Source organism: Cavia porcellus, unplaced genomic scaffold (assembly GCF_034190915.1).
Source record: "Cavia porcellus strain 051 isolate PalLab524CR breed Dunkin Hartley unplaced genomic scaffold, mCavPor4.1 scaffold_11, whole genome shotgun sequence".
Taxonomy (NCBI): domain Eukaryota; kingdom Metazoa; phylum Chordata; class Mammalia; order Rodentia; family Caviidae; genus Cavia; species Cavia porcellus.
The window spans coordinates 26,882,032-26,902,994 of NW_026947494.1; the positions used below are offsets into that span (position 1 = coordinate 26,882,032).

The 20,963-nt window shown below is 42.2% G+C and overlaps 1 protein-coding gene across 1 annotated transcript in view; it reads right to left on the reverse strand.

Annotated features, from left to right (window-relative positions):
- Mtmr12 (myotubularin related protein 12) overlaps window positions 1-20,963 on the reverse strand; it is an 80,755-nt gene that overhangs the window by 4,931 nt on the left and 54,861 nt on the right. The window contains exons 9-15 of the mRNA XM_003470231.4: window positions 14,868-14,974; window positions 14,067-14,191; window positions 9,353-9,431; window positions 6,676-6,746; window positions 3,608-3,780; window positions 2,686-2,853; window positions 1,395-1,556 (exon numbers count right to left, since the gene is read on the reverse strand). Of these exons, the coding sequence (XP_003470279.1) occupies window positions 1,395-1,556; window positions 2,686-2,853; window positions 3,608-3,780; window positions 6,676-6,746; window positions 9,353-9,431; window positions 14,067-14,191; window positions 14,868-14,974 (885 nt within the window). The remainder of the gene's footprint in view (window positions 1-1,394; window positions 1,557-2,685; window positions 2,854-3,607; window positions 3,781-6,675; window positions 6,747-9,352; window positions 9,432-14,066; window positions 14,192-14,867; window positions 14,975-20,963) is intronic.

Genomic DNA, 20,963 nt, shown 5'->3' on the forward strand with positions numbered 1-20,963 from the left:
TTTTTTTGTACCTAGGATTGAATCTACAACTTTGTGCTTACCAGACAAGTGCTGGAGCCGCTGAGCTAAATCCCTGGCCTCTGTTTCTTAAGTGAATGGCGTATTTGGGGTGGGCCACAGGACAGCAACATGCTCAAAATTGGAGGCCTAGAGCCTCGGCTGAGACTGAGCTAATCTATTACAACCTGAAATCCTCTACTCCTTTGGCTTACATGTCCTTTACCAGACTTTCTCAGAGGAGAGGCCATTTGTCACACTCTACAAAGAAAGAAACAATTAGGAAACCTGGTTCCCTGGGTGGAAATAAAACCCCTGATTAGAAGGCGGAGCAGGCCTAGCTGTTTCTGGTCCCCCCCTGCAGCAGGGCTTCGCGATCCCAGCTAACCGTCCTGAGAAGCATACAGGCAGCCACCAGGGGGCAGACTACACTGAGGAAAAGCTCATCTGGGTCAACTTGTTTAGGGACTTCAGCATTTCTGGTCAAAATGTCAGAAATGAGGTTGAACCAGAACAGGGAAACATCCCCTGTGGCCTGAGAAGAACTAAGAGGGCAAAGTGGCAGCTCTAAGTCACTTAGTGGCTGACCTGGTCTCTGAGCGACCGAACCCACTGAGGTTCCCAATCCTTTTCAATCAGCAGCCCAGGCGAGCCTCCTGACAGCCCTTGCAACCAGGCTGGACTAGGCCCGGCAGGGAGGTTTAGTATCACCACTCTCCTCTCTGTGGACTCTGGCAGTAAGAGATTCAGGCAAAGAGGCAGAGCTAGGAAATGCCACTTATAGTATTTATCACTTAGGGAACTCAGGAGTGTAATAACTAATAAAACCAGGAACAAAACTCAAGAGGGAAAGAAAGCCAATTTTTGTGGTTTGGACCATAAGCTAACACATTACAGCCCTGGCCCTAAACTGGCACGTAACTGTTTTCACAAAGACAGAACACAGCCAGGCCCAAGTCCAGGGCCACTTTTGTAAGACACCAGTACAGTGGGCAGTAGCGCCAGAGATCTGTACCCCTAGACAGAAAGTGTCTGCCAACCTTTGTAGCTCAGTGAGAAGTCTCACTGTGAAATACATCAACTAGCACATTCAGAGTGGAACCCACACGATCCATGTTCCTTTTACTCTGCTACCACATACAGGGGTGGGTAGAGAACTCCACGCAGCATGACTACACCAGCAGCTTCCTCAGGGACATTCAGGAAAGGGCCATGTCTCATCAGGCCGAGGCTGAAGCAAAGGATTTTTCTAATGGACCTTGAAAAGCTGATCACCACAACCCTGCACACCATTTTAAGGGGTTAAATGAACAATGCCAGACAGAATCCATGTTACTTCTCTCCCTCACACATGGGGATAGTGAGCAGATGAAAGAGTTTAGATACAGACATCTTACTTTGAAACGCATTCCTTTCCGCTGGCCTTTGTCCAGTTTTGGCTTTTCCACATAGAGAGGGTTTTTGAGCAGAGTTTGAGCTTTGGGTTCAAACTGTACAGACCAATCCCACACGGTGAGCAGATTCAAAGGCTTGCTTTGTGTATACAGGCTTTCCCTACCCTGCCAAGAAAAGCACAGGTCACCATGGCTTCTAGGGAGGGCTCAGGAAAGCAAACACATCTTCTTAAGGTGCTCCGCCTGCCTGGAGACTGAGCGCTCACAGCACCTCACCCTGCAAGGCCAAAACTCAGTGGTTATTCACCAACACCTCCTGGTGGAGCGGGGGCGGCGTGGTGTTGGAGAGAAGAAAGATACTTATTTTTAGTGGACCACTAAAATGTCAGCCACCTGGCTGGGCAGTTTCACAACAACTTTGTGAGATAACTCATGAGTCAACTATCTTTCCAACTTTACAACTGAGGTAACTGAGGCTCAGAAGACTGAAGTAAACTGCTTGAGGCCACAAAGCCAGTGAGTTGCAGAGCTGGGGATGGAAACAAAGGCTAACTCAGAAGTTTGGGTTTAGTCATTCCCACTTGACCCTGGGACTTGGTAATCCTACTAGCTCAAGCTAGCAGAGGCCAGGAAAGGGGTGGTCAGAGACACCGAGATTAGCTTACAAAGTTAACTGGCTACAGTGTAGCCTCGAGAGGGGCTCTAAGATGTGAGTCAAGCCTGGTTTTCCTATTTTGTCTGCTGTCTTGTCCTAAGAGTAACTCCAGGCTTCAAACTGAGGGACAAGGACAGCTTCTAGCTGGAAAGTGATGTACACCTGTAATACTGTAATACTAGCTGCCTGTGAGGCTAAGGCGAGATTGCAAGTTTAAGTCTAGCCTGAGACTTTATATCAAAAGGGGATGGAGTGGGGGTGGAGATACATCTCTGTGTAAAGCATTTGTCTAGCCTGTGCAAAGTACTGGATTCAATCTCCAGTGTCACGGGATATGGTGGGGGTTAATTTGGCTTAAATCTCTACTCTAGTACTTGATTCCAACTTAGATATTTACTATATGACCTTAGGCTGATTACTTATTCTTTGTGCCTCAGCTTCGTCAGGGGTAATAATACATAAGTGATAGGTAACTGTAAGGATTAAATACCTTTCCAGGTACAAAAACCTGGGAACCACTTAGTCCAGTACCTGGTATATAGTTAGAGTTAAATAAATAACATTTTAAGCACCAATCTCATTGCATTCTACTTGTGAAACACAAGTTCTTCAGTAAAGATTTCTAGGAGGGGCTCTTACCATGTTAGTATCTTTTTGATGAGGTGAGTTGAAGAAGAAGGTACTGAAAATAGGTATATACAGGCTATCTGACAAAACAGTCAGGTAAGTCTCGGTGAACTCAAATGCTGGGGGGTGCTGGTGCACGAGCTGCCAGACACAATCTAAGAAAAGCAGGAACACAGGAACCTACGTGAAAACAAGATATGTGTTATTTGGCAGCACGGAGCCCAAGATGAGCTGTCCTAAACTCGGGGACAGCCTCTCAGGAGCTGTGGAGTAACCACTTCTGAGTCCTATGTTCTCTGGGTAACACAGTACACTCCCAAGGGGAGCATGCCTGTATTCCCAGAACTCTGGGAGGCTGAGGTAGGACTGAATTTAAGCCCAGACTGGGAAACTTAACAAGAGCCTGTCTCAAAAGTTAAAAAACAAAAAACCAGTGGGGTAGATGTCTTCTTACCATGTATAAGGGCCCTGGGTTCAATCCCCAGCACCACCGTAGGTCAATGTGGGGCTAGGGAGAGGGGCAGAGCTGGGAATATAGCCTAGTGAGGAGGCCCTGGCCTGGGTTCAGACTCTGTGGGGGGAGGTGTCAATCCGGGAGTGGACTAAACATTAACTCTTCCATGCCTCATCTCAGAGGCCCACCTGGACCGAGTCCATTCACAGAAGCAAGAAGGGGCTAAGGCACAACCCATGCATGTTGCTGCAATACACGGCCTTCTCGCAGATCATTCAGAAGAGAAGACTCTGACCATACCTGTTAATATTTTTCCCCCCAGGAAGGGTTTCACTGTTTTTCAGAGCATTCAAACTTACCACGCAATGAGTCTGAACAGCCTGCACTTTGTGAGCAGAAACCCTACATCTGAAGGCAGGTCCCAGTGAGGGACTGAGTAGCTCTCCCACTGACTGCAAGGTCTGTGCAGAGGGAATTTACCTCCTCTTTGTCACTCTGGCGGAGATGGTTGCAGCGATCCAAGAAACAGTGGCCACCCATAACCCACTCCTTTTGAATGAGGCTCTGGAAGCCAGTTCGGGTTCGACAGTGCGGGTCCATCATCACTTGCACCAGAGAAGAGAGGAGGCAGCAGAGGTCAGAGGCATTCTCCTCTAGCAGGGTCCCAGCAGCAACAGAAAGAGAGAAAGTGTTAAAGAGCTGCGGTGCTCTCACCTGCGTAATTTAAAGTAGGTTCCTACCACTATGGCTTCCTACTACTGGCCAATCTCTTATTGCCCACAGGTTAGGGCCCATGACAAGAAAAGGGTGGCACTTTCACAGGAGATAAGCTTCTAACTTGTGTAGTACAGGCATTAGCACACACTGGTGCTAAAGATGGCTTTGCTCACTAAATAAATGCAGCACTGAAAAGGTGCTTTCGGCAGACGGGCACTCACACACGTGCCATGTAACAAAGTGGAGTCACCACAGTGATGACCCAACAGGCTGAGCGTCCACAGTCCTACCCTCCTGGGGTCAAAGCCTCAACTACTTAAATGGTTCCAGGCCTCAGCTGCTTCTCACAATCACCCCAGTGCTCCTTTCCTCCATTTCTAAATCCTGCACTAATTCTGCTGTGTGGAAAGTTTTTTATCTCTTTTTAATTACTTACTTACTGTCTTTCTTTCTTTCCTCTTCTTTTTTTTTTTTTTTTTTTTTTTTTTGTCTAGACAGATCAGGTTGGCCTTAAACTCACTTTATATCCCAGGCTGGTCTTGAACTTGCAACGATCCTCCTGCCTCAGCCTACCAATTGCTGGGATTACAGGCATGCACATCATACCTAGCTAACTTTCTTATTTCTGAATTACACCAAAATGATCTTATTCTTGGCCCTAGGGCTCCTTCCTTTTCTGTGTGAGGATGAGAGGCACCTGCTTCTCCGTGCCTATCCTAGAGGAGAATTTCTCCTTGGCCCATTTCCAGTGCCCACATGGAGTACACTTGATGATTGTCCATTGACATATTTGTTAACATTCCTAATGTACAGCAAATAAATGTACACACATTTGCAACCATGCATTTGTGTTAGAACTTTAAGATACTAAAAGGGAGATCTAAGTTCCCTATCATTTTCTTTTAGGAAATAAAGAAAGAAAAAAACAAACAAAGGAGGGAGGGAAGGAAATACAACTCAAACTATTTTTTTAAAACATCCCCAAGTAGGGGCTGGGGATTTAGCTCAGCAGCATAAGCGCCTGCCTTGCAAGCAGGCAGTCGTGAGTTCGATCCCTGGTACCGGAAAAAAAATAAAAATAAAAAAACAATAAAACATCCCCAAGCAAGATGGTGCTAATATTATTAGAGTGAGTAAAATTTAAGAATGAACCTTAGGGCCAGGCTTGGCAGCTCACACCTATACTTCCAGCACTCTGGAGGCAGGAAGATCACTGGGAGTTCAAGACCAGGTTACAAAGTGAGCTCAAGGCCAGCCTGAACTGCATAGTGAGACCCTGTCTCAAATAAGACCTCCCCCCCCCAAAAGAGAAAGAAAAATGAGCCTTAGAAAGGTGACCATACGATTAGAATTCTTTCATTCTGACCTATAGGGAAACACAGATTTCACAGAAACAGATTTTTATATTTCTCTTCTAGTGTTGTCAGTTTTCAAAATAAGTTTCATTTTTAGAGAAATCTTTGTCACACCCGATGGATGTCATAGTTCACCTCTGGTGACAGGATGAGAGACCAGAAAGTAAGATTTCAAGAGAGACAACTCAGAAGTCCATCCAGGAGTGAGAGGCATCTCACTTCACCAGCCAAAGATTCAGCTTTCACTGTGTCTGATTAGTGCAGCCTGGCCCTGGGTCCTTTCCTCTTTTGGATCTCTAATATTCATCCCTCACCTCTTTAGGTCATCACAAATACTTCTCTTAAGGCAACTCTCCCACTAGACTGCAAACTTCTAGAAAGCAGGTACATTGAGCTCTGCACATAACAGGTACTCCAAGAATGTATCCAACTCTTAGCAAGCCAGGAGCAAGAAGTCCAGAAGCTGCTGGGGATACATTTTCCAGCTTTGCTCTTTGATACTAAGTTCCAACTGTCAAGGTAAGCATCAGAAGAATGATAAAAGCTTGGGGGTATAAAAGAAGACAATCTGCTTAATTTTTGTTGTTGTTATTGTTGTTTTGAGAAAAGATCTCTCTGTGTAGTTCAGGCTGCCCCTGAACTCACTATATATCCCAGGCTGGCCCTGAACTGTGTAGCACAGGCTGGCCTCAAACTCCTGGCAATCCTCCTGCCTCAGTCTCCTGAGTGCTGGGAATACAGGCATGTGCCACCACACTTGGCTTTTTTTTTTTTTTTTTTTTTTTTTGGTGTGTGTGCGTAAGTTGTAATGTGGGATTTTAACATAGTCTAAAAAGGATTTTAACACAGTCTAAGTTATTTGGGGAGCTGAGGTAGGAGGATCACAGTAAGATCACAGTAAGATCCTTAAAAAACAAAAAACTAAGCAGCAGAGGATACTTTAGCTCATATTTAACCAGTTACAGATGAGCTGATTTACACTTGCTTTACACATTCATAATATTTATATCACTGCCCTCGTGTACAGCAAATTAAGCTCACAGAGGAAAAGGAAATCGAAGACCACTGCTGCACAAAGTTGCCAACACAGATGTAAAGAATTAAGCCATCCATGAGTCTCTTTAAGTGAAAGCGATTACCAAATGTTATAACTTTAACCTAGTTGGTTAATAAACAAAATTCAAAACATTAAAAAATGTGAGCTTTTTAAAAAAAAAGTGATCTATGGTAACCATACAATTTCTCCTTGGGCTGTGAACAGGCTGCCAAGTTCCAAGTGAAAGAATTTTATCCTGAGCTAACACACTAAACTCCAGGGCAAGGATTTCCAAGGGTAAGAAGGAAGCAAGGGGCAGCATCTCTACACCAGTCTGTTCCCTTTATGAGACAATTCAGATCCATTAAGCTACACATACAAAAGAATGCCTCTCAAGGGAAAGAAAAGGGAAACCACTCTTCATGCTTTAAATATATTACCTAAAAGAAGAATGTTCATATTTTGTGCTTCCATGCATTCTGTGATCTCTATTGCTTTTTTCAGGCAACGTCTAAATAAAAAAAGAGGTAAGAAGCAGAAGCATTAGTTATTGAGCTAAGTTGGAACCATAAACAGTAAGTACTTCAGAGGTATTCTGAATTGTTTTAGTTTTCTAATTTTTTAATACAAAAATCATCCAGAAAATAAAATAATTACGGCCTATGTTGTTCACTTATCAGTTTACTCATATGCCTATCAGAAACTGATTCTGGGTGTATGGTACATCCAAAAGGACCAAACCAGTATCTCAGATACCCATCTTTCCATATTCACTCAAGTACTATTCACAACAGCCATATTCACAAGTACTATTCACAAGTACTATTCACAACAAGACAGGGACAACCAAAGAGTTCACTAACAAATTAATGTATAAGGACAATAGTGTGTGTAAGATGGAATATCATTCAGCAATTAAAAACATAAAACGTTAAAAACATTAAAAACAAAATCCACCCTTGCAGCAACAATGGATAAACCTGGAGGAAATATGTTAAGTGAAAAGAAGCCAGGTACAGAAAGACAAATGCTGCATGATGTCCCTTACATGTAACACAGGACATGTTACATAATGGAGTAGAATGGTGGTTCCCAAGGGAGAAAGAATTGAGATAGCGGGGAGACACCGAGCAAAAGATGCAAACTTTCAGTTTTAAGTGCCCCAGCTTTGGAGACCTAAGGTACAGCAAGGACAGTAATGGATGTGTGGATTTTTCCTAAGGTAATCACCACATAATCTGTAAGTACACTGATCACTGCACTGTGTACCTTGCCCAGGGGTGGAGCTCAGGGGCAGAGCAGTTGCTCAGCATGTGTGAGGTGCTGGGTTAGAACCCCAGGACCGTGAACAAACAAGCAGTGTGTATCCTGAATATATACAATCTTTGCTAATTCAGTGTTCAAAAAAACCAACTAAACAAATAAAATTAGAAACATGAATAGTTTCAGAAGAGAACACCAAAACTGATATAAAAAATATTCGTAGGTAGCTGGGTGAGGTGGCACACACCCGTGACACCACTGCCCTGGGAGGCGTAGGCAGGATCCAGGCTCAAGCCCAGCCTCCACAGTTCAGCGAGACCCTACCTCAAAATAAAAAAGGGCCGACGATGGAGCTCAGCATGAAGCCGGTTCAATCCCCGGACAGACAGACACACACGCAATCTCACATACACACCCCTCTCCTAGGTGATCTCTAAACTTATCCTTACCGAAAGGTCCTACCTATGCCTGCAAGCGAGTCCAGGGGGACCCGTAAATGCCCATTCCTTGGAGAATGTGTCCCTGTCCACATTTAGTCACAGTGGTCAGCTAAAGGCATCAGTGCGGCTGAAATGACCCAATCTACTAAGCAATCCCTTTTGCTCGTTTCTACCTGTGTTACTCCTTGTCACTCTGTGGCCACTCTTCAGAGTATGGCAGCTCAGACTTGTCCCTCTTCTTATGTTGTCCTCGTGTTGCCCGCTCTACTCCTGCTCTCCAGCAGCCCCGTTCCCCACTGCTCAACCCTTTACTTGGTTAGGGGTTTACTCCTCACTGCCTGCCCTGCATAATGCTGACCACTGTTGACATTACACACTGAAATGTGGGGTACACACAGCCCATGGAAAGCCTAGTGGCTGCATGTGTGGAGGGTTAGAGCCCCTTCTCGCACCAGTCACCCAGAACTGAGAAAGAGCACCATGTGAGGGGACAAAGCCTGCACTTGCAACTATTCTCTCACGCTTGCTCACCATTTGTTTCGCATTTTGCTTTGTCATAGGCTCTATTTAATGGCAATGGAGAGGAGCTATTCAATACATTAATTAGGAAAGATAATGAACTGGTCTGTGGACTCTCAACCTAACTCCAAAACCAAAAATGGCTAATTAACATTAGGCATGATTTCTTAAAATTATGCACAAGGCCCTGTGTTCAATCTTCAGTATGCCCCAACACAATAATACATAATACACGTATAAGACACAACATTCAAAAAGGCATTGAGTGGAAAGCTAGTAGTCTGCTCATTCTCATTTTCTCCTGGAAGCCAGCACTGCTGCCTTAACTATAATTTTGGGATGCCATGCACTTTCCTGCAGGCTTTCAAAGTCTTGTCTGTAGAGTGCACTTCTTTGTAAGCAGGTAGCATGCTGGTACATTTCTATCCAATGAGCACAGAAATGATTATCAAGTGTGAAATCCAGCAAAGCCCTGACATAGAATATATGATCAAGAATATTTAAATGAGGGGCCAGGCATGGTGGTGCACACCTGTAATCCCAGCACGCCAGACGCTGAGGCAAGAGGACTGCCAATAGTTCCAGGCCAGCCTGGACTACATAGTGAATTCAAAGACAACCTGGACTACACAGTGAGACTCTGTCTCAAAAAAAATAAAACAGGGCCAGGGTTTGGCTCAGCAGCATAAGTGCCTGCTTGGCAAACGCAAGGTCTTGAGTTCAACCCCTAGTACCAAAAAAAAAAAAAAAAATTAAATACATAAATAAAAATAAAAACAAACAAAAAAACTCCGAATATTTAAATGTCAGTTATCAAAATTAAGTTATATATCAATTAATACTACTCTGAATCAGATAACTGTATAATTCATAAGCAAAACAATAGTTTAGATACCTGATTATGTCAAGCCAGCTGCTACTTTCCAAGAGAGAAAACCATTTTATATCTGTGTCCCAAAATTCAGTGCTGTTATCTGAAAAAAGGAAAAAGAAGAGATGAGATGTCAGGTCATCGTTCACATGCCTGCCACAAAATACCTGTGCTGCTCCAATCAGCAGTCCTAGACTCAGCCTGCAGAACCCACACAGAAGACTCCACTTAAGTAAAGAGCATTTCTTTCTTTCTTTCTTTTTTTTTTTTTGTGGTCCTGGGGATTAAACTCACGACCTAGCACTTGCCAGGCAGGCACTCATGTTGCTGTGCTAAATCCTCAGCCCAGTAAAGAGCATTTCAAACTTCAACAGAAAGTTTGAATTGTCCTCTAGAAGGGTATGTTGCTCGAAAAGAGATCTTCATTGCTGAGCTAAGAAATATCTTCTGCACACGCACACATAAAGCCTTGTCTATGCTGTAATTCATCAAAGACAGTAACATATCAGGTGGAAATAGTTAACAACAAGGATATTACTGCCATCGAAGCTTAACTGAGGCTTGATTTTGTCCATAGCTTTGGGAGCAGAAGACCAATTTATTGATGAACTATTAATTTTATTTTTATGAGTTTTATTAAAGAATGAGTAACAGGAAAAATAACAAAAGTACAGTATTGTATTTTTAATATTTGAAAGTTTATAAACAGTATCAAAATTTTCAACACTGATTGGTATGGGTGTACAAAGTCTAAAAAAGAACATCAGAAATAAATTCCCACTTGAACTACAATGAAAACACCAAAAGCACTTGCCAAAAAAGTAATCCTTACTTCCATTATCACACCTAAGGAAGTCTCCTGCCTGACAACAGCACACACACACATCACTTACACTGACAGCACATGTGTTTTGCTTTCTTGGTCTTTTTGTAGGACATACTTGAAATCTTAGTGGTCTTGTCGTTTTGGCAGGAGGTTCTTATTGTATTACATAGTGTGCAGTTAACAGGAACATAAGATCAATAAAATGGAGTATTCAACTCTTAATATGTATTATACATTTAGAATAGACATCAACATTTTCAAATCAGCTGTGTTCTGGCTTATAAAAATCCAAAGATAACATCAAAAATAAATTCCTATGTGAACTGCAATAAAAGTACCAGTAGAACTCTACCACACAAACACGCTTTGCTCCAACTGCCACACCCACGGCAGTCTTCACACATGACAGCTGCAGCTCCATACACACATATGGCCTATACTGACAGCACATGTGCATAGCTTTCCTTTCCCCATGGCAGTCTTGTCATCTCTCCTCTCTTCCTGTTTTGTCAGGAGCTTCCTACTATATTGTACAACATGCACTCAGAGGGGGGAAAAATGTCAATAAAGTATCAAATATGTAATGAATGAGGCTGGTGATTTAGCTCAGCAGGACAAGCACCTGCCTCGCAAGCATGAGGTCAGGAGTTCCATCCCCGGTACCAAAAAAAAAAGAAAGTAATGAGTGTTTAGAATAGACATCAACATTTTCACATTAGCTTTTTACTTGCTTACAAAACCTAAAACATTAAAAAATAAAAAGCTATGTGAACTACAGTGTAAACATAAACAAAAGTCTACCACAGAAATAAGTTTTGCTTTAACTGTCACACCCAACACAGTGTTCACACAACAAATTTGTAATCTTTGCACGAGTGTTGCTTACACTGATTACACATACGTTTTTGTTTTCCTGTACTTTCCTGGAAGGCACAGTTGACATCTTTCTTATTTTCATAATAGGCCCCTGTGATGCTGTGCCTGCCTGACACCTGTCAGCTTACCAGTGTGCTCTGCAATTTTTTGCATAGTTCTCTGGGCAGAAACAATTTGTTTTTCCTCTGCTCTAAATGTACTCTTTCTTATGATCTCATCCCAATCCCCTAAGAAAATTTCTCCATATTTTGCACTTGTTATTTTCTTTGTAAACTATCAAACTGTTCACGCCACACATGTTTAGGATTGAGTTCAACACAACCATTGACCAATGCTTTGTGTTTCAGGTGTCATCATTGTTGCTGCATAACTCATCAACATCTATTCCACCTTCGGTTTTGGTGTTGAAGGTTTCCATCTCAGGCTTTGTTTTGTCGTGGTTTCCCTATCAATATTTCCATCCTGGTGAATGCTGACGTCAGCAGTACCAGTTTGCCTTTCTTTGCCATATAACAGGCCAGTGTTGTATCTTTCTGAAATTCAGTACTATACAATCTTTTGTTCTGAAGTTGCAACATTTCATTTGGAATTTCTGCTTTGTTCCTGTGTAAGGTTCCTGCACTGATCTACTGTGCTCTGTTAGCAAATGTAACATCAGTTGGAAACAGTAAACCAACTGTCGAATATTATATTCCAATTAATTTGGGAGCTGAGAACAACAAGTCTGTTCACAGACATCAATTCGTTTATTACTAATCAAACACGGACCCGAAGGCTGAGCTCCAGGATAAATGTCCCAACTGAATGCATAATACATCTTCACATCCTAAGGGCAAAAACTCTGATGCCATATTTTGACTCATTTCTTTTCTGTAAATATTTTACATTCCTGTAATCACCATAAGAAATCTGTGCTAACCTATGAATACTTTTAGTTCAGTTAGTGAGATGTCATAATAAATACATTTTTAAATTTGGCTATTGGTACATACAAAACATTTTACTTGTATTTCAATCTTTGCATATTTCACAGTACCTTGAAGTATTTCGGCAGTTCAGTATTTTCCAATACGAATGGCAGTACTGAAATTCTGACCAATATGTTTTACCCTTGCCAAGAACTTTAGTATATTTCTGGACCTGGTTCTAACACTAGGTCGTTCCATTTGGTTATATGGCCATTTGCAACATCTCAGCTAGTCAAATATGCACTCACATTGCTGTTTCTGTTTACTTTGTCATCAAACTAAGGAGGTCTGCATTTCCTGTGTGTCTGAATCAGTCAATTCTTGTTTCATTTCACTGTCACAGGAACTTTGGCTCACATAACCAATGTCAAAGTCATCATCATCACTGTCACCATACAGACACCCCACTCTTCTGTTATGAAAGCATGTATTGTACCATAATGGATCACTTTCATCATTCATGCACGAGTAATCTAGATGATGATTCACTTTTAGTTTTTCTTTTTTTGAGACATCGTCTTGCTGTATGTTCAGCCTAGCCTTGAATTCAATGTGTAGCCCAGGCTGGCCCTCAACTCACAGCAAGGGCTTGCCTCTGTCTCCCAAGTGCTGTGTAACCATACTCAGCTTTGACAATTCACTTTTGACTTCCTCCAAAACTTAGAAATCTGGTTTTCATGTGACACTGTACTGAATGGGCTACTTCTACCAGAAAAATAAAAAGAAACTTATTTTTAACAAATTTGGGGATGGTATGGGTCCTCTGTGATGCTCGGGTAAACAAACACAAAACCAGTTTAGACAAGCATAAATGTGGGTCCAAATTCCGTTCTGCCATTTTTGCACATACACACTCCTTGACATTTGTTATTCCAAGTGGGTAAACATGTAGATTGCTTCCTGTATCCCGCAGGGAAAGGTACTGAAATGCACAGCCAACTACTATAATGACAAAACTACAAATTTACAGTAGAAAAGTAAGGGGTAGGTCTGCTGGACCCAAGATTAGAAACACAACTTCATGTACCTTGTACACCACAACAAGATTTCCCTATACATATCTTACAGGACAAAGAACCTTCAATTTTACAGAAATCTAATACTATACATTTAAAAATTGCAAAAACAAATGAATAAAAGGAAGATAGCCTTCGAAATGCTGGGAGATTAAAAAGAAACTGTAGAACTGCAGCCCTGGATCAAACCGTAACAGGATTTTTCTTCCAGGATCCTACTTCCGAAGAATCTATTTTATAACATATATCACAACATGTTTTAGTTAGAGGCACATGCTTCTGTTTGCCTTGCGAGAGCATAAACTCTCTGTATCATGCTCATCCTTATTACAATGCTGAGCACATACGCAATGGAAATTCAAGAAAGATCAGTAGAATGAATCTTAAAATAGTTAAAGAATTTTCTGGGCTACAAAGTTACCTTCAAGGGTGACAAAACTCAGAAAGCAGACTCAAAAATGGAGAGAATCAATAGGCAACTGGGTCTGTCCCAAATGAGTAAATTCTACATTTTCACTAGTAGTAGGCAGCAAGGGCAGGAAATGAGAGAGTAGCAGGTGCTAGAACAGGAGTATTTCATTTTCTACTTATATATTTCTTGTTAATTCAATTCTTTTTCACTGTAAGAAATGAGACATGCCCACCCGGAAAAAAATTAAGTAATTTCCACTTTGGAAAAAAGGCATACCAAGAAAGGAAGATAAAGTCATTTACCTTATAAATGATTAATCAAGTCAGTGTCTACAGGTATTGCATAGTTCAAACCAAAAAGAGAAGTCAAAATGCTCACCAATGAGCAATCTGGAATGCTGGGAAAGAAGAAAAGAGGATGGCTGTGTGATCACTACCCTAGTAAGGAGATCACAGTGAAAAGCCTAGAGAAGGGAGTATGTGAATGCTAGCTGGCCTTACAGCCACCACACAACAGTGACCCTCGAGGCTGTGAGCCCCTGCTTACCACCAACCCAGAGAAAAGGCACCAACTTTCACCTGATCCATGCAGCATGTCTTTGCCCATTTGACAGAAAGTTTTTGCTCAGCATTCTTCTCACCTATCAGAAACAGCTGTTTAAATTTACAGTATGCAGTCTGGATTTCCTGCAGGGATAGGAAGTTGCTTGACAAGTCTTCGGTTCTAACAATTTCATAAGGTGGCCTGTGGATGGTCTTGTAAATTCTAAGTATCAAAAAGTAACATGAGATTAAAAGACCAAACATGAATTTAAAATAGCTTACTTTCCCTAAGCACTTACTACTAATAGTCTATGCTAAGAGCTCTCCCCACAATGTCCCCTCTGCCCTACCACCACTTAATCCACATCAATGAGTCAACAGCTGCTGGACCACTGTCCCCAGTCTATTGGTATGGTAATGGAGGTCACAGAGTCGACCCATCCAGCCCATGGTTAGTAAGTTGTTAGAAATTGTGATTGTGGCCAACTCAATTAACCTACCCTTTTGCTCTTTTTCACTTATTCATTTGCATTTTTAAGTTTTATTTTGATAGTTTCAACATGTAGAAAAGTAGTATACTACAGTGATATACATCAGAGCCTAGATTTGACAGCAATTAATATTACCGACATCATGTTATTGCCCCTAAATACTTCAGCATGCACCTCTAGAACCATTGACATTCTTACAATTGTTATACTGTCTCTTGGCAAAGCAAAAATCACAGAATCTGAGTGCCTGAGATAGGAGGATCCTAAGATCAAGGTTAGCCTAGACTACATAGTGAGACTGTCTCGAAAGTCAAACACATGAAAAGAAGTAAGACACACTGGTAAGAGCGCTGGCTACTTAGTAAACAGGAACTGAACTACCTAACAAATTGTAGAATTAATACTCACCCATCCAAGAAGCTCTTCTGCATCTGTAAAATGCCATCATCCTGTTCTTTGGGCAGTGCTGACATTTTCAAAAGAGCACTTCCATTGTGGCAGGACCAACACCATATCTAGAGAAGAAAAACCACTTGCTAGGTGGAATATTCACAACCAGATAGCCAGTAATCTTAGCATTCAAGTTCAGACAGGGAAATTCATAATTTCAATATGAAATGGCTGAGTATACTCAGCTTTATTAAGCCTGGTAGAATTTACTTAATAAAACACCAGACTGATTTAGTCTGAGGGTTTTTTTTTTTGTTCCTTTAAAAAAATTTTTAGGGCCAGAGATATAGCTCAGCAGCACAGTGCCTGCCTGGCAAGTGCAAGATCCTGAGTTTGATTTCTGGTACCTCCCCAAAAAACTTATCTCCCCCCCAATTCTTTTAGTATATTTATTACGTTCATTGTACAGAACTGGTGTGTGCACATAACACCTCAATTCTTTTCTTCCCCTTCCCTCTCTCCCCCTTTTACTTTCCCAGTATCAGATTATTTAGCTTACAGATCCTTAGAAAGTTAACTGTCATATATATAGATTAACAACCAGACTAAGAGGGCAAAAAACACATAAGATGATTATATTAAATCAAGTTACATTTTTAGATACATGGTCCATGCTGGACAGCAATAACGTTTTTGCTCTCCTGTTTTCCTCTTACCTATTTTTTCCTTGCCATTTTATTTATATATTGAATTTTTCATGTAAGACAAACCATGTGCTATTTAAGCTTGTTTTGTTTTTTTGGGAGGAACTGGGAGTTGAACTCACGACTTCGCACTTGCCAGGTAGGTACTTATGCCGCTGAGCTAAATCCTTGGACCAAGCTTGTATTTCTAATTTACTTAACATTATGGTCTTAAACTGCATCCATTTTCCTACAAATGACTTGTTTATCATTCCTTATGGCAGAGTGTGACTTACTCTTAAAAAACAAAAACAGGACTAGGACTAGGCAGCCAGACTCCAACTTTCTTATGGTTTAACTTTGACTTAACTCCAGTGCTGATAACCTAGATGATCAAAACAGCATTATTACTATTATTAGGACACTAGTGATTACTGGAGTGCAGCTCACATGTCAGGTGTGAATTAACTCATTAATGTGCAGTTCTTTCTCTGTGGTACATAATGATTATTATTCCCATTTACAGCAAGAAACTGAGGTTCAAAGAGCCCAAAGGACTTCCCCAAGCAGCTGCAGTCTGACCCTCAAGGTTGCGCTCTACTAGATGGCAGCAGGCAGTGGGCAGCTCCCATCCTCAGACAGCTCACACCACGAAGAATGGGCTGAATCTAAGACTCACACGTAGAAGGCAGTGCAGAGGCTGCTAAAGGCATTAAGAGGATGAAGATGCTATTCCACCTCTAGAGCTTATACTCTCAAAATATAATAGATGGTGGAATGTGGTAGATGATAGGATTTCAAGAAAAAACAAAGTGAGGGCAAAGGATGCAGACATCCTGTAAGTGACCACAGATGACAGGCTAAGGTCTTTCAGCTTTTTTATAGACCCTGCGGGAGGTTTTATTTATTTTGCAGGCTCAAAGGAAGATAAACTGATTGTGGGGGCAAAGTAATCCTCCAGTGGAGCCTAGAATGGAGGAGAGGGAAAAGCTGGTTGGTCAAGGAAATTACCACTGTGCCTTCAGTGTCCTACATAACGGCTTTGCTAAGGGTTCAAGAGGTTGAACATCCGATCTTGGCTCTGCTGACCAAGCCATGGGCCCTGACTCGCTTCTAGGGGAACAGAGACTAGCACTTCCAGGGGCTCCTAGGAAACAGAGCGGAGTCAGCACTGGGTAGTGGTGCCTACTGCTGCTAGGACGTCCATGTGGAGAGACTCGGGGCCCCTAACATGAGGATTAACAAGGTAGAAGAGAAGGCAGGGCTGGTGTTCTGGACACAGGAGCGGATGGCCAGCTGATAGGGAACAGATGAGCCAAAGAGGAGAATGAGGACAGAGGACACAAAAGTGCCAAAAAGAACAACTCCCTCTGGGGACTCTGCCACACTTACAGGCTCATTCTAGGCAGAAGTGTTAGAACAGACAGCCGAAGGGCCCTTTACTGCTCTCCTCAGTCCCTTGTCTGACATCACGCTAAGCAATGAGTAGAAACCTCTTGTGAAGGTGGTAATACTTCAAACACTCAGTCATGTCCCCTAGTTGGTGCAGGTCACTTGGATATGGAGGTGAGCACTCTTAGCCATGACTGGATGGCAGCATTCAGGAAATTAAAGGTTCCTAATCTATCTTATTTCCCCTCCTGGGACAAAAATGATAGGCCTTCCTTGATTATTTTTTGTTTGCTTGTTTATTTTCAGACAGGATCCTGCTATACTGCTCAGGCTGTCCTTGAATTTACTATGTAGCCCAGCCTGGCCTCAAACTCATAGCAACTGATCCTCCCACCTCAGCTCCTGCATGCTGGAATTAGAGGTGTGCACCACCATGCCTGGCAAGGCCTTTGTTGATATCCAGTCCTATCCTGTACGTGTGTATTCTGGGACGTGTGTAAGGATAACTTCTACTCAGAAATGCCTCATCTGTCTGAAGCCTGAAGAGCAACTAACTTCCTTGCTATTCTTTATTTGAAACAGTAAATAGAAACCCAGCTGGGCGTGGCTCAGTCTAAATGCCCTGGGTTCCACCCCAAGTATCACAAAATATCAACAAATTAAACAGCTACATATGTGGATCAGTGCAAAGGCTGAGTTTAATCCTCAGTACCACAAACAAAAAAAGAAAGCAAAAGTCCTGGTTAGAGAGAGAATTCTCATAAGATTTAGCAAAAAAAGCTTTACCTATTGTTGCAATGCATCAATTTCCCTTTGGGAAAGAACCTCAGAGTTTTTAGTATAAATTACTTAACATCAGGCAACAAGTAGTCACTTTTTTTCTTTTTGAGACAAGGTCTCATCTTATATATATAGCACTGGCTGGCCTTGAATTCACTAGGTAGCCCAGGCTGACCTCAAACTCACAATCTTCCTTTATGAACCTCTCACATGCTGTGCTTACAGGCACGCACCACCACCTCCAGCAATCATATTTTTGAAAGGGGAAATTACTCATTTTGGAGTGCATTTTAAGGTGTCTCTATTAACAGAGTCAAAGACAGATTTTTAGGGGAATATCTATAATTAGAGGGCAGAAATTAGTTTAAGAAGGAAAAGAAGGCATTATAAGACCAAGACACTAGTGTTTCCAGAGCCAGCACAGGAATTTCAGAGATGAGAAGAGAGGAATGTAACCTGTGTGAAACACTGCAGGGAGTCACCAAGAGCCAGGCTGCCCAGGCTCGGCTAGGGCAATGCCCGAGGGGGTGGGGTGATGTGGGGTGGGGTGGGGGTGGGGCAGGTAGAAGTCCTCCTGCAGCAAGAAATAGGGGTGAGGAGTGCAGCTCAAGAGCAGGGCACGTGCTTAGTGTGGGTGAAGCTGTAGGTTGATCCTTGGAACCTCAAAAAAGAAAAAAATATGGAAGAAGAAATGAGTAGAGAAAGTAAGAATAGGCTCTCTGTACATTTAGCAGTACAGGGCAGGAGGACAGGTCAGTTAAGAAAGGGCTTCTGCAGGTTAGGGAAGTCCTAATGACGTCTTTTGAGAGAACACAGTTCAGAAACAATCGAAGAAGAGGAAAGGCTGATGGAAGCAGACTCCATACAAAGCAATCCAGACACAGGCAGGGATTCAGGTTTGACATAGAGGAAGCACGAGCACAGAAGGAAACAATAGGAGGCTGAGAAGGAAGCTGAGGGAGTTCTTGTTAAGTCCTGCATCCCACAGAAGCAGGGGAAAGGTGGTAGTGAGAATGATTTTACACACAGGGTGTAGTGGCACATGGCTGTAATTCTAGCACTAAGGAGACTGAGGCAGAAGGATCACCTGCAAGTTCAAGGCCAATCTGGGCTACACGGTAAGTTCAAAGTCAGCCTGAACTATATAGTAAGAACTGGTCTCAAAATTTAAAAATAAATAAATAAATAGGATATTACAAACTTTTTAAAGAGAATGAACGCGTGTTCACACAGAGCAGGGATGATACATGAACAAAATGAAGTTAAATTGTGCTGAGCAAGGCAAAGGCCCAGTTGAGGCAAGGAAACATTCAGTTTGCTTGGATCCCATGAAGTCCAGTCTGCTGTTTTGTTTAAGTTATAGCAATTTTCATTAGCCACAGAGCAAAAAAAGACACGGACTCCACAGAGGGACAAAGAGGCCAAACTCTCTAGCACGGCAGCCAGGAACTGCCTGAACTGAGACGTCATCACTACAGAGCAGGAAGCAAAGGCAGGAAGGGAGAGCGAAGCAAACAGGCAGAGCACAGGGCTACCGACCCAGCATCATCTGCATCCGGAACTCACTATGTAGCGTAGGCTAGCCAACTGACAGTGATCCTTCTGCCTCAGCCTCCTGAGTACTGGGATTACAGGCATGCGCCACCATGCCCTGCCCTAAGAATGCTTTCTACTCAGTCCCAAGACCTGGTTAAAATGTAGCATAACTAAGAAGCTGACAGGTCCTGGTGATGGAGAATCAGCCCATTGTCGCCTATGTGGACAATCCGCCTACTGTGTTCTTATAGAGCATGCCGTCTTTCTGACACTGTGTGAAGGGCTGAAGGACAGAGATTCTCATCCTCATTCTCTGAAAGCCCTGACTTTCAAAGTGTAGTGTATACACTGCCCTGGGAGGCCCCCAGACTCTTCGCAGTACAGTGACAATTTATCTTTTCCACTTTGCTGACATCCGCAGTGGAGGAGAAGTGATGATGGGGAAGAACTGCTAGAGGCTTAGAGCCACTCTACGTGAGCAGACCGTACTGCTCATCTCTTTGTGCTATGCTGTCTCTACCAGCAGCAAGAACCGGATTCCCTTGAGAATGTCCTTAACACAGGGCTAAATTGATTAGTTTTACACACTTTAACATTCTGTGAGGTGGAGTGGGAAGTAAACAGTGAAGTACAAAGCTTGCCTCCAGAACAGATCCTTGTACAGCTGCCTAGCTACCTTTTATGTAGAACTGAACAACTGACATACAAACTTCTGATATTCAGACTTTGGTACTGAAATTCATTCTAAAAAAAAGAAAGTGAGTTCATCACTTTATAGCAAGCAACTGATAGGGGCTGGGGATTTAGCTCAGCGGCATAAGCACCTGCCTTGCAAGCAGGCGGTCGTGAGTTCGATCCCCAGTACCGATAAAAAAAATATAAATAAATAAAATAAATAAATAAATAAATATTTTTTTTTAATTGGGGAAAAAAAAGAAAGCAACTGATAAATTGTTGACAATGACAAAACATTGAGCTTTCAAACTTCAGAGAACCATAGAAAACTAGTATATACCATGTTAGCTATTTCAAGGCTCATCTGATGAGATGATATTATGATTTTTTAATCTTATATAATCAACTGTGTTAATATTTAGAAGATCTGTATAACCTACAAATGCTTTTCAAATGGCCAGTGTATACCCTGGCCTCCATACTGGGGAATAATCCAGGACTCTGAACTGAGCTACACACCCACCTCTACTTTGGGACAGGATCTTGATAAACTGTACAAATTGGTCTGCAATCCTCCTGTCTCAGCTTTCCTAGTCCTGGGATTACCAGAGTGGATCATCAGTCAGATGTGGTGGTACATGGCTGTAATCCCAGCCAGGAAGCTGAGACAAGGGAATCACTATGAGTTTGAGATCAGTCTTGGTCACCTAATTAGAGCTTGTTGCAAAACAAAAACAAACCAAAAAACAAGAGTGGACTACCATGTCCAGTAAAATCATGCATGTTTTAAGATATATTCAAAGTAAGGGGCTGGGGATTTAGCTCAGTGGCATAAGTGCCTGCCTTGCAAAGCAGGCAGTCATGAGTTCGATCCCTGGTACCAACAAAAAGGAAAAAGACAAAAAAAAAAAAAAAAAAAGATATATTCAAAGTAGAAGATATACTAGGGGTTTTTTTTTTTTTTGTTTGTTTGTTTTTTTGGTACCAGAGAATGAACTCATGACCTTGCACTTGCCAGGCAGGCGCTTATGACATTAAGCCAAATCCC